The sequence below is a fragment of the Rhinolophus sinicus genome, linkage group LG16, assembly GCF_036562045.2.
Source record: "Rhinolophus sinicus isolate RSC01 linkage group LG16, ASM3656204v1, whole genome shotgun sequence".
Taxonomy (NCBI): Eukaryota; Metazoa; Chordata; class Mammalia; order Chiroptera; family Rhinolophidae; genus Rhinolophus; species Rhinolophus sinicus.
In genome coordinates, this window is record NC_133765.1 from 19,433,401 (window position 1) to 19,446,017 (window position 12,617).

The 12,617-nt window shown below is 40.4% G+C and overlaps 1 protein-coding gene across 4 annotated transcripts in view; it reads left to right on the forward strand.

Annotated features, from left to right (window-relative positions):
- Positions 1-12,617, forward strand: part of EIF4ENIF1 (eukaryotic translation initiation factor 4E nuclear import factor 1) — a 42,866-nt gene that overhangs the window by 8,491 nt on the left and 21,758 nt on the right. For all 4 annotated transcript variants that reach the window (XM_019754240.2, XM_019754244.2, XM_019754241.2 and 1 more), the window contains exons 3-6: positions 5,333-5,406; positions 7,507-7,634; positions 10,918-11,204; positions 11,486-11,687. In XM_019754240.2, coding sequence (XP_019609799.2) covers positions 5,333-5,406; positions 7,507-7,634; positions 10,918-11,204; positions 11,486-11,687 — 691 coding nt within the window. The remainder of the gene's footprint in view (positions 1-5,332; positions 5,407-7,506; positions 7,635-10,917; positions 11,205-11,485; positions 11,688-12,617) is intronic.

Sequence of the window (12,617 nt, forward strand, 5' to 3'; positions counted from 1 at the left end):
TTGGGGAACAGTGTGTACTTCCAGGACTTTTTGCCAAGTCAAGTTGTTGTCCTTTCAATCTTAGTTGTGGAGGGTGCAGCTCAGCTCCAGGTCCAGTTGCCGTTGTTAGTTGCAGGGGGCACAGCCCACCATCCCTTGTGGGAGTTGAACCGGCAACCTTGTGGTTGAGAGGACGCACTCCAACCAACTGAGCCATCTGGGAGCTCAGTGGCACCTCAGCTCAAGGTGCTGTGTTCAAACTTAGTTGCAGCGCCCCTTGCGCTGCCCACCATCCCTTGTGGGACTCAGAGGAATTGAACTGGCAACCTTGTGGTTGAGAGCCCACTGGCCCATGTGGGAATCGAACCGGCAGCCTTCGGAGTTAGGAGAATGGAGCTCTAACCACCTGAGCCACCGGGCCGGCCCGTAACTGTTTAACTTTTTAAGGAACTGCCACTATTTTCCGCAGCAGCTGCACCACTATACGTTCCCATCAGCATTGTTAGGGTTCCAATTTCTCCACATTCTTGCCAGTACTTAATTTTCCTTTTTTTTTTTTTAAGTAGCCATCCTAGTAGAGGTGAGGTGGTATCTCACTGTGGTTTTGACTTGCATTTTCCTAGTGACTAATGATGTTGAACATCTTCCATGTGCTTTTTGGCCATTTGTATCTTTGGAGAAAAATCTATTGAAATCTTTTACCTGTTTTTAAATTGGGTTGTCTTTTTGTTGTTGAGTTGTATGAGTTCTCTCTGTATTCTGGATACTAGACCCTTATCAGATACAGTAGCCCCACCTCCCACCCTTTATCTGCGGAAGATACTGTGATACCCCCAGTGGATGCCTGAAACCACAGATCGTACCAAACTCTACATATACTATCTTTTTTCCTATACATACATACTTATGATAAAGTTTTATTTATAAATTAGGCTCAGTAAGAAATTAACAATAATAAAATAGAACAATTATAGCAATATACTGTAATAAAAGTTACGTGAATGTGGTGTCTGTCAAAATATTTTATCGTACTTATGAACAGTATGGATGTGCTGGACAGAGATAATGAAAGTCCTAGGCAGGATGCAGCGGGATGGCTCGAGATTTCATCATGCTACTCAGAATAGTGTGCAGTTTAAAACTTATGAATTGTTTATTTATAGAATTTTCCATTTAATATTTTCAGACCACGGTTGACTAGGGGTTACTGAAACCACAGAAAGTGAAACCGTGCATAAGGGGGGACTACGGCATATGATTTGTTTATTTTTTCTTATTCTAGGGGCTGTTTTTTCACTTTCTTAATAGTGTCAGAGTTTCTAAATTTGAAGTCCAATTATCTGTTTTTTTCTTTGGTGCTTGTGCTTTCAGTCTCATAGCCAAGAAACATTGTTTAACCCAAGGTCATAAAGATTTACACCTGTGTTTTCTCCTAAGAATTTCATAGTTATAGCTCTTATATTTAGGTTTTTGATACATTTTGAGTTAATTTTTGTATATGGTTAAAAGAAACTTTATTTTTTAGAACAGCTTTAGATGTACAGGAAAAACTAGGAACATAGTAAGAGAGTTCCTATATACCCCTTACCCAGTGTCCCTATTATTAATGTATTGGTGTGGTACATTTGTTACAATTAACAATGTTGATACATTGTTATTAACTAAAGTCCCCACTTTGTTCACATTTCCTTAGTTTTTTCTTTTTTCCCCCCTTTTCCTGCCTCCCCACCACCCTCTGGTTCAAGCCGTTGTTTCTCAGTCTAGTTGTGTAGGACACAGCTCCCTGGCCCATGCTGTTGTTATCAGCCTTGTGTTCCCTCCCTCAGAGGTCACGACGATGGCTGCCGGCCGCTCACGCTGGCCGCCGGCTGCTCTGCTCACGGCAGCACACGGAGCAGCAGCCCAGCTCCAGGGAGAGCAGTTGTTCACAATCTTAGCTGTAGAGGGTGCGGCTCACTGGCCCATGTGGGAATCGAACCAGCGACCTCAGCGGGAGCATGGCGCTCCAACCACCTGAGCCACCGGGCTGGCCCACATTTCCTTAGTTTTAAACTAAACGCACTTTTGCTGTTCCAGGATTCCATCCAGGATGCCATATTACGTTAGTTGTCATCTCTCTTTAATCGCCCCATTTCCCTTTTTGTAAGGCTATTACCTTTTTTAAAATATTTTTTTGATCCCCACAAATAGAACATTTACTACTACTACGTGTTTTGTGGCTGTGTTAAAATGTTAATCTTTCCCAGTTGGCTCCTAAATAGATAAAATCAGAGTTTAAGCAAAAAGCTGTAGTAAAGAGGGAATACCTATTACTTGGACTCCCTATTATCTTTTGGGGTTAAACGTTTCAAATAATGCCTCATTGTTTAGAAACCTGTGTATTGAGAATATGTATAAGTATGAAATATATTGCCCTTGGTTTATACCGTGTTTCCCCAAATATGAGACCTAGCTAGAGCATCAGCTCTAATGCGTCTTTTGGAGCAAAAATCAATATAAAACCTGGTCTTATTTTACTGTAATATAAAATCAGGTCTTATGTAATATAAGACTGGGTCTTATATTAATTTTTGCTCCAAAAGACGCATTAGAGCTGATGCTCCGGCTAGGACTCATTTTCGGGGAAACGGTAGTAAATTGGGTTCTTAGTTTAGCATTTGAATTTGAGGATGGTGAAGTAAGGGAATATGTAATAATCTTTGGGTTGCTTCTAATAGCAGAAAATGGCTTTGCAATCTTTTTTCCGTAGTGTATGTATAAGTATGTATTTCCAATATTGCAAGGTCTTCCCTGTTTCTACTGGAAAATGTTTTAAGCCCTCCTGTCCTTAGGCTTTCTGTATTGTAATATCTGCTATTATCAAAACCATTTACTATTGGTCCATCTGCCTCACTCCTGCTTCTCCCACCACCAAATTTGTGTCACCCCTGCACCTCTGTTACTATGTTTGCCCTGAAGATTTCACTGGACTGTCATCTTCACTGGTGGTTTGCAGGTGGTATGCCGGTGCTTTGACAGTTATTTTCAGAATTTTGAGCAGTGTTGAGACATTTTCTTACATTTGGAATTCTGTTCATTTCAGACTTCTACATTTTTCTAGATATTTCTATCCAAAAAAATAAGACATAATTATAAATAAATCCTAAATAAATGAGAATGCCTGATATTCAGATTTTAAAACTAAAATGTCATTTGGTCCTAGTGCATTTTGAGGTCATGGAGAAAACATTTGATGCTTCAGGTGTCTAAAGACACTGAGTGAATTCATGACATGCTTATGTGGAATGTTTCCTGTAGGCTGAGAGAGTACATCTATCCCTCCATAGTTACCCCAAAACATGGGAAGCAGTGGTTAAAAAGACAAGGAAGCATTCTCTTGTGAGGCATGTGGTTGGGGGGTATCGCAGAAGTCACAGCACGATGGTATATGCTTTTTGCAAGGCAGTTGTATCATTTTACTGGTACTAAAAGTTTGGGAATTGCTTTTTTCCCCTTTATTATGAAAGTGTTTAAATGTATATAAAAACGATGCAACACTATTTGTGTATATGCATGTATATGAGCAGATATATTAGTTTGTGTGTGTATATATATATATGTGTACACACACACACACACACACACACACACACACACACAGGCATACATAAATGCACATATATCCTAGTTCTGCTGAAGGGGCCTAGAAGCAAATGAGGACACCCAGTTTCCAGACCGTGGTTTCCTATATCATTCCACTTAAGGGAACTAGAATTTCTTAGAAAAATGGCCAACTCTGGGTCTAGGACAGGATTGGTACAAGGTAAGACAGAAAGTGAAAAATGATGAGGCATGTCAAAAGGACACAGGAGCCAGCTTGAAGAGGCTCCCAGTTTGAGCACCAGAATAATTAAGGGCATTAATAAATTATAAACCATTGGAAAAACTAGGAATCTGTGAGCCTTTGCCAATAATAAATAGTTAAATGGCGAGAATGGAGGGTTTGTATTTAGAGTGGAATGTCAAGTGCTGACTGGTAAATGTGGAAGAGGCCTAGAGTTGGAAAATCGAGATTGGTTTGGGCAAGAATCATCAATAGATGCTAAATTTGGAGAAATTTTGATGAAGACTGGGACATTGGATGATGTTCAAGTGTCTCCCTACAGATTGCATACTAATTGCAAGAGGGAAAGTAGTAACTGAACAGTATAGAAACAGGATCACCTTGACCAAGTGGTCAAAATTAACATCATTAGTAAGGGACAGATGGCTATCATGGGCATCCAAAGGTGATGATGCTATGAGATGGACACAGCATCTCTTAGGGCACTATTCTGCTCCAGGGACGCTTAGTCCTAATCTAATCATGAGAAAACATTAGACAAACCCATAATGAACAAAGTGCTCTTAAAATACATTTCTGTATTGTTTAGAAGTGTCCGTGTCATTGAACACAAAAGAAGCTGGAGAGATGTTCCAGATTAGAGACCAAAGAGATACAACAACCAATATCTGGTTCTAGACTGGATCTTGTGTTGGAGGCTGAAAAAATATGGAGGATATTATTGAGTCAACTGACAATATTGGAATCTGGAGGGGTAGATTAAAGTATTATTGATAAGTGGTTATATAAAACTGACGGTTCTCAACCAGGTTCTGCAGAAGTAAGCCATTATGCCCTAAGGCATCCATTATGTAATGGATTTCCTTCTCCTGTGCATCTAAAATTATACTGGCCAAGTGTAATCCTTGGGAGAATGGAAAAATAGTCACTCAAATCATTTTTTGCAAGGCTTAATTCTCTCAAGGGGCTAGATAAGAGGCTGTGAAAGAATATCCTCATTTTTAGGAAATAGGCATTGAAGTATTTAGGGGTGAAGGCATGACATACAGTCTTAAATGGTTCAAAAAAAAAGTTACATATAGCGAGTTCAAATGCTAAAGCGAATAAGGGAAAATGTTAACAGGCAAATCAGACAAATAGTATATGGGTGGTTTTTTCCTTGCAACTTTATGTTTAAAAAACTATCTTCTTATAAATTGGTATCTGATGCATTTAAGAGTAACATTAGCTGGATGTTTTATGTAAGCCTGAAGCTTTCATGCCTTAATGAGCACTCAGTGTTGTGGAATATACTACTGGACAGCAATTTATGAGAGAATGTCTTAGCAAGAAGCTAATCACTGTTATTTGCCTGTTGTGTTTGAGCGTCTTGTAAGAACCTTGAACTGACTCCAGTCCTTTCTGGAATAAGTCAAGGTATAAATAAATAAGAACTGTGTGAAATGCTTAAGGTAGACAATTGCTAAAAGCAAAAATAAGTTTAAAGTGTGTGAAATACTCCTCACAATCATATTTGATTTCTCTTTCTAGGAGGAGCTTTTGGATATAAAAGAACGCCCTCATTCCAAACAAAGGCCTTCATGCCTCTCTGAAAAATACGACAGGTAGGGTGGGTGCTTCTATTCACCTTTTTATTACATCAAACTTGGTAAATTAGGAATTGTATTGTTTTGAAGCTTTTTAGTAGAATTATGAGTGGGGAGATTTTAGGGGTATTGATATTGGGCTTCAGCATAAATACATGAACATGGCTAGCATCTTATTGTACTGTCTTCATCAGTTTTATTATTAATTAGCTTTAAACCATCGATTCAAAGATTTGAGTTACAAGGGATTCTGAGGACAACTAAACCAATTCACTTTAAACTAACTAGTGAAGAAACTAAAACTAGAACATGACTTGGGCAAAGGCACATAGTCAGAAAGCAGAATTAAGACTTGAACACGAGAGTCCTCACTGAGGTCTTTTCTCTCTCCCAATGGTTTTTGCACGGTTTTAGGGTCCTTCCTCAAGGGTCTGCCCAGGTAGGGTGATCAGAAAATCTCTTACAATAACCCTACATTGCACTTCTTACAGTCACCTTAAGACTTAAAGGTCACTTCTTAAATACAGTAGTACCTCGGTTTTCAAACATTGAGGAACATTTCGGTTTACGAACGCTATAAACTCAGAAGTAAATGCTTCGGTTTTTGAACACGCCTCGGAAGTCGAACATGTCACATGGCTTCTGCTGAGTGCAAGATTCTGAGGCCTAGCTGTTGGCTGTTTTCAAGTGTTTCAGAACTTGAATGGTCTTCCGGAACGGATTATGTTTGAAAACCGAGGTACCGCTATAGCAAGGTAGGAAGTTCATACTGGCCCACATTTTCAGCATATAAAGCACCTATTGTGTTTAATGTCTTGGTTGAATAAGACATACTCTTTACTTTGTATATGGACTGTTCAGAAGGTTGCTAAATCTGGACTCCTCACCACTTTCCCCTGAAGGTGATACTTGAATAATGGCTATTCCAATTGGTTAAGATTTTTTGGTAAGTCTCAGATAGCCTGAGGGTTTTGTTTTGTTTCTCATTAAAGCTGTAAAGCTTTTTTTATGCCTCAAGTTGAATTTTTTTTGTTACAACTATTTCTTCTTGGCATAAAATAAAGCTCTGTGGGCACACACATTCCTTTTATTCTGAAGTGGAGACATTGTGCCTAGTAATAGTAACGAAAATAGCGAGCTAGAGGAAAGAGCTGCTCATTGTGCTGTTTCTCTCCTCTCAGAGAATTAAAATTTGTTGGGTTCTTAAACTCCAAGCAGTTCCTACAACCAGACGAGGTTGTATGTCCTTTATTGTGAGGCGTTTGAGACTAAGAGGTTGACTCACTTAGTCAAGAAATGTTCAGTTCCTGCCATGTGGCAAATACTGTGCCAGGTGCTATCAAGTACTGCCTGCATGGAACATCAGTCTGTGGAAGGATACAGTCAAATATTCATAAGAGTTTATGAAAGACAAGTGCAGAGTTCAGTGCAGCCTGGTCTGATCTAGGGTTGGGGCAGTGCTTTCTGCAGAAGACTAAAGTGCATAGCTCAGTAACTTTCCAGGGTGTCCCTGGTGGTGATGGCGGAGCCACAGTTCGGTCCCACAAGCTCCAAAGCTGCTCTGCACACTGGACTATCTGCCCCACCCCCCATCCCATCGTTAGAGAAGGAAAAACAAAATAAAATCCAAACCACACATTTTAAGTTCATAAGAACTGTCTATCTTATTTATGGGAAAAACAGACTGCGTAGGAATTCTAGAAAAATACACACCAAGCATTCCCAGAGTTACTTCTAGTGAGAGGATTAAGGGAGTTTCCCTCCCTTACACTAATTTTTAGTAAACTGAGTAGTCAGTGTTTATGGCGCCATCTTCTTTGTGTAGAACAGGTATCGTTACTATAATCCATGTGCACCCCAAGGTTTGTGGTCTGAATGTTTCATTTATACACAGACCACTGGTTTTCAAGTGACTACTGGTGTCATGTGAACAACAACAAAGTATTACTGAATTAATAGTTGCTTTTGTTTTCATCTTAAAAGAGGTAACTATTCTGATGGCAACCGTGAAGTTTTATTTTGGAGAGGATTTCCGTAACTTGAAGAAGTTCAGAAATTAGACTACGTATTGTAGTTCACGGGTGCAAGTGCTAACTGTTGATACCCTTTGACTTGTAGTGATGGCGTCTGGGACCCCGAGAAGTGGCATGCCTCGCTCTACCCAGCTTCAGGGCGGAGCTCACCAGTGGAAAATGTGAAGAAAGAGTTGGATACAGACCGGCCTTCCCTGGTGCGCAGGGTAGTAGGTGAGCATGCTGTCACTCGGAAGTGGAGGGAGCAGTTTTGCAGACAATGCTCTTTGCTGCGGCTTCATTCTTACCTGCGAGAGTTTTATGCATTGGAGCAAAGTATCTTTATCAGGAAACTGATTTACCAATTGGGTTTTTCCTGATTAGCTGAGTAAAATTATAGCCTTCCTGTATCGCAGAGGCAAATAGACTGTATTAGGCTGTGTGCTTTTGAATTAAAAGTACTGATGTCTCTCATTGACATGGATAACTGAGTTAGATGTGGTAGGGGGCATAAAGTTGTACTGGAAATCCGATTATGCTTAGTCTCATGTATGAGCCTCGTCCTCAGGTATAAATCAGTTCTGGCAATTCTTAATTCGTAATGGATTGTGATCTGAATACAGGGTGTAGCTATAGTTTGAGACTGGAGTACCATGTGATCTTCCATACCTTTACCCTTTTAAACTAGAAAAGATATTGAAGAGTGAAATGGGGTCCTGGCAATACAAAAACTCGTCAAAGAACTTATTGCAAGAGGAACTCCTATTGCGATAGGAAGACAATGCATCATAAATTTGGAACTGAGCGAAGAAGATAGGAGTGACGCTAGTTTGAGCTGTGAGATATTTCTACACAGAACCTATTAGTACACTTAGTGCAGTCATGTCCCTCAAACAAGGGATTTATTCTAACAATCATTAAAGATATGCCACAGACTTCATTAAAATGATGAAAACTTAGAAGCAACTTAAATGTCCAGCAGTAGAACTAGGTTGAGTATGTATGAGTCCTGCATTGTTCGTCTATAAAAATATGTTGGAGATGTGTTTACCAAGTTACATATAACTGTCCATGTTATATCTTGTTTTGGAAAAAACTGAGACACTGCATGGAAATTCTGGAAAAGCACACATCGAAACATTTCAGGAACTGTTTCTGGTGTGAAGATTAAAAGAGGTTTCTCTCACTTGGACTTACCTTCAGTTTTCTGATTTTTCTAGGAAGAATTTTTATGTGTTGACATGCGTATTTTTCTTACACTTTTATTGAAATATAATCGCCATACAATAGACTGTACATCAAGTGTACCATTTAAAGTTTTGACGTGTGTATACACATGTGCATCCATTACCACACAGTAATAAGCGTTTCCATCACCCCCACAAGTTTCCTGAGTACTCCTCCTGTGAATCTCCTCCTCACACTCCCCCCCAGACAGGCACCGATCTTCCTGTCACTACACATTAGTTTGCATTTCCTAGAACTTAATGTAAATGGAATTATATGGCGTGCACGCTTTAGGTAGCTCAGAATAGTTGTTTTAAGATTCATTCATGGTGTCAGATGTATAAATAGTTCCTTTTTGTTGCCCAGTAGTATTCCATTGTATGAATTTGCCACAGTTTGTTCACTGTTGATGGACATTTGGGTTTCCAGTTTTTGACTGTTAACCAAAACTATGAATATTCATGTACCAGTCTCTATATGGACATATGCTTTTTTGTCTGTTGGGTGAACATCTAAAAGTAGAATGGCTGGGTCCTATAGTAGATGTTTAACATTTTGAGAAACTACCATGCCATTTTCCAAAGTGGTTATACCATTTTACAGCAGTGTATGAGAGTTCCATTTGCTCCACATCCTCATCAGTACTTGAAATGGTCAGTCTTTTTTATTTTAGCCATTTAGCAGGTGTGTAGTGGTATCACATTATGGTTTAATTTGCACTTCCCTAATGACTAATGATGTTGAATATTTTTTCATATGCTTATTGACTATCCATGTATCCTCTCTGGCAAAGTATCAAACCATTTGTTCATTTTTTAACTGGATTGTTTTTGAGTTTTTAATAAGAGCTTTTGTATGTATTGGATACAGGCCATTTGTCAGATAGATGCTTTGAAATATTTTTTCGCAGTCTAGGGCTTATTTTTGCATCTCTGAACAACACACCAGGTTCTTGAATAACATTTCATTCAACATCGTTTCATTATAACGTTGATGAGATGCCCTAGGAACTTAACTTTTGTTTATATCAATTAGCCTCTGGTAAAACTGGTTTAATTACACATTGTTTGACTTAAAAGTCACAGAACCTGTCAGTGACATTAAGTGAGGATTTAACTACCATGTTTCCCCAAAACTAAGACCAGGTCTTATATTAATTTTTGTTCCAAAAGACGCATTTGGGCTTATGTTGAGGGGATGTCCTCCTGAAAAATCATGCTAGGGCTTATTTTCCGGTTAGGTCTTATTTTCGGTGAAACACAGTATATCTGTCAAAGAGCAGGAGTTTTAAATTTTGATCAAGCCCAGTTTATCATTTTTTAAAAGGGATTATGCTCTTGCTGTGTCGTGCCTGAGAAAACTTTGCTTAACCGAGTGTCACAAAGATTTCCTCCTATGTTTTCTTCTAGAAATTTTATAGTTTAAGGTTTTGCATTTAGATCTATGATCCATTTTGAATTAATTTTTGTGTATAGTACCAGATGTGGATTCGGGTTTATTTGTTTGTATATGGATATCCAACTGTTCAACACCATTTGGTTGTTTTTTTGTTTTGGTTTTTTTTTGGGGGGGGTGGAGGGGAACAGGACTTTATCGGGGAACAGTGTGTACTGCCAGGGTTTTTTCCAACTCAAGTTGTTGTCCTTTCAATTGTTTTGTGGAGGGCACAGCTCAGCTCCAGGTCCAATTGCCATTGTTAGTTGCAGGGGGCACAGCCCACCATCCCTTGCGGGAGTCGAACTGGGCAAGCTTGTGGTTGAGAGGACGCGCTCCAACCAACTGAGCCATCTGGCCACCCAGGAGATCAGCTGCAGCTCATTGACTTCCTTCTAGTTGTGGAGGGCGCAGCTTGCTGACCCATGTAGGGATTGAACCCACAGCCCCGTTGCCCAGAGCTTGCGCTCTAACCAACTGAGCCACCTGTCCACCCCTCAATACCATTTGTTGAAGAGACACTTTAACTTTTTCAGTAGTTATGTTTTCAAATACTGGCACCTACTATAGTTTATTTGATAAAATATTTGCTAATAATTACTTAGGTAAGGACTTAGTCAAAATAAAGTGATTGAGGAGACGAATCATGGAAAATCATTTATTAAGTACATTTATTGCTCCAAAGCGAAAAAGCAAAATCTCAGTCTTATTTAAATATGCAACGTACGTGTTACTCTGTAGCTTTTAGTGGTGACTTTTCCAATACTCCTACCACCGCCAGTTGTGGACATGCCACCTAGAGAGGAAAAATGCCCTTGCTGGTTTGCTTATCTTTGTATTTCTGGCATCTTTGCAGATCCACGAGAGCGCGTAAAAGAAGATGACTTAGATGTTGTTCTCAGCCCACAGAGACGAAGCTTTGGAGGGGGCTGCCACGTGACGGCTGCTGTTAGCTCCCGGCGCTCAGGAAGCCCGTTGGAGAAAGACAGTGATGGGCTTCGCCTGCTTGGGGGACGAAGGATTGGCAGTGGGAGGATAATCTCTGCTAGGACCTTTGAAAAGGATCACCGTCTTAACGATAAGGACCTGCGGGACTTGCGAGACAGAGACCGAGAGAGGGACTACAAGGACAAGCGTTTCAGGGTTTGTTTCTAGATCTTTTGGCACCTCGTGTACGTAGGGACTCAATATTCGCTTCATTCCTACCAGGTTCCTTTGAGATCCTGGATGAACACAGCCCACTCATTCTTCAGCCACGTAGGGAGCAGTAGAGAGAGCTGGGTGGGGTCGGGGAGCAGCTTCAGTTCTACAGCATAGCATCTTCATTGCACCAGGGAGCATTATCTAATTCATCAAGACCTTGATTGAGGTAGAAGTGCCTTAAGTAGAATCTTGTTTTTTATCTTGTATTATGTATTTTCCAGAGGGAGTTTGGCGATAGTAAGCGTGTCTTTGGTGAGCGTAGAAGAAATGATTCCTACACAGAAGAAGAACCCGAATGGTTCTCAGCTGGACCCACAAGTCAGTCTGAAACCATTGAGCTGACTGGCTTTGATGATAAGATACTGGAAGAAGATCACAAGGGGAGAAAAAGAACAAGGCGACGGACGGCCTCTGTGAAGGAAGGTCAGCAGAACCTTTGGGATGGTATGCTGTGTCCTCAGCTTGTGCCTGCTGCTAAACAGAAACGTGTCACATTACCCTATTGAGAGCACTGGGTACACGAAGGCGTTCCCCAGAGACAGGAAACATGGTAGAAATAATGAGGGGTCTCATGTATTGAGCACACTTTATGACTAGACACAGAAGCATTTTGTCTATCTAATCCTCCATTTTGTCTGTATAATCCTCCTGAGCTAGGTACTTTTATGCCCATCTTAGAGGTGAACAGTTAGCGGTACAGGGGGCTTAAGTGACTTGTCTGTGGGCACTAGGGAAGTAAGTAGTGAAGAGTCAAACGATGCTTTTAGGCTTCGGAGCCCACCTTCTTCACCAGGTATTAGACCTTCCTAGGTGACTTGGCATCTCCTAAACTCAGTTTTCTTAACTGTGAGTGAGATAAGGTTAGGTGTCTCCTTTACTAAACTGACGAAAACAGAGCTAAATGTATGAGAGGTGCCAGATGCAGAGTAGGGGCCCCAGTAGTTGTTTTCAGGGCAGCAACCTGGCTCAGAAGTGGCTAGCTCTGGGCTGATGGTTTTGGGAAGAAGCAGTGAAGAGCCAGGTGGGCTAGTCTGGGTTTTGAGTTCTGAGGCTGCTGCTTAGAAACACGATAATCTTTGATAAAACTCTTAACAGGTGGGCCTTTTTCTTTGTAAGGTGAAGACAATGCCTACTTCATTACTTTGAGGGTTACTTTTAGCATCAAGATCAAATGTACACATCAGAGCTCAGCCTCTTGTGGACAGTTACTCAGTAAATTCTAGTTCCTTGCAGCCTTCAGGTTTAGTGGGGAAAAAACCTTTTGGCAGAGACCAGGCAACAAAAGGGGAAAGCTATTTTAACATGTGGGTTTTTAATCAGTGCCACTTTAAAATTATGAGGCTAAAACATTTA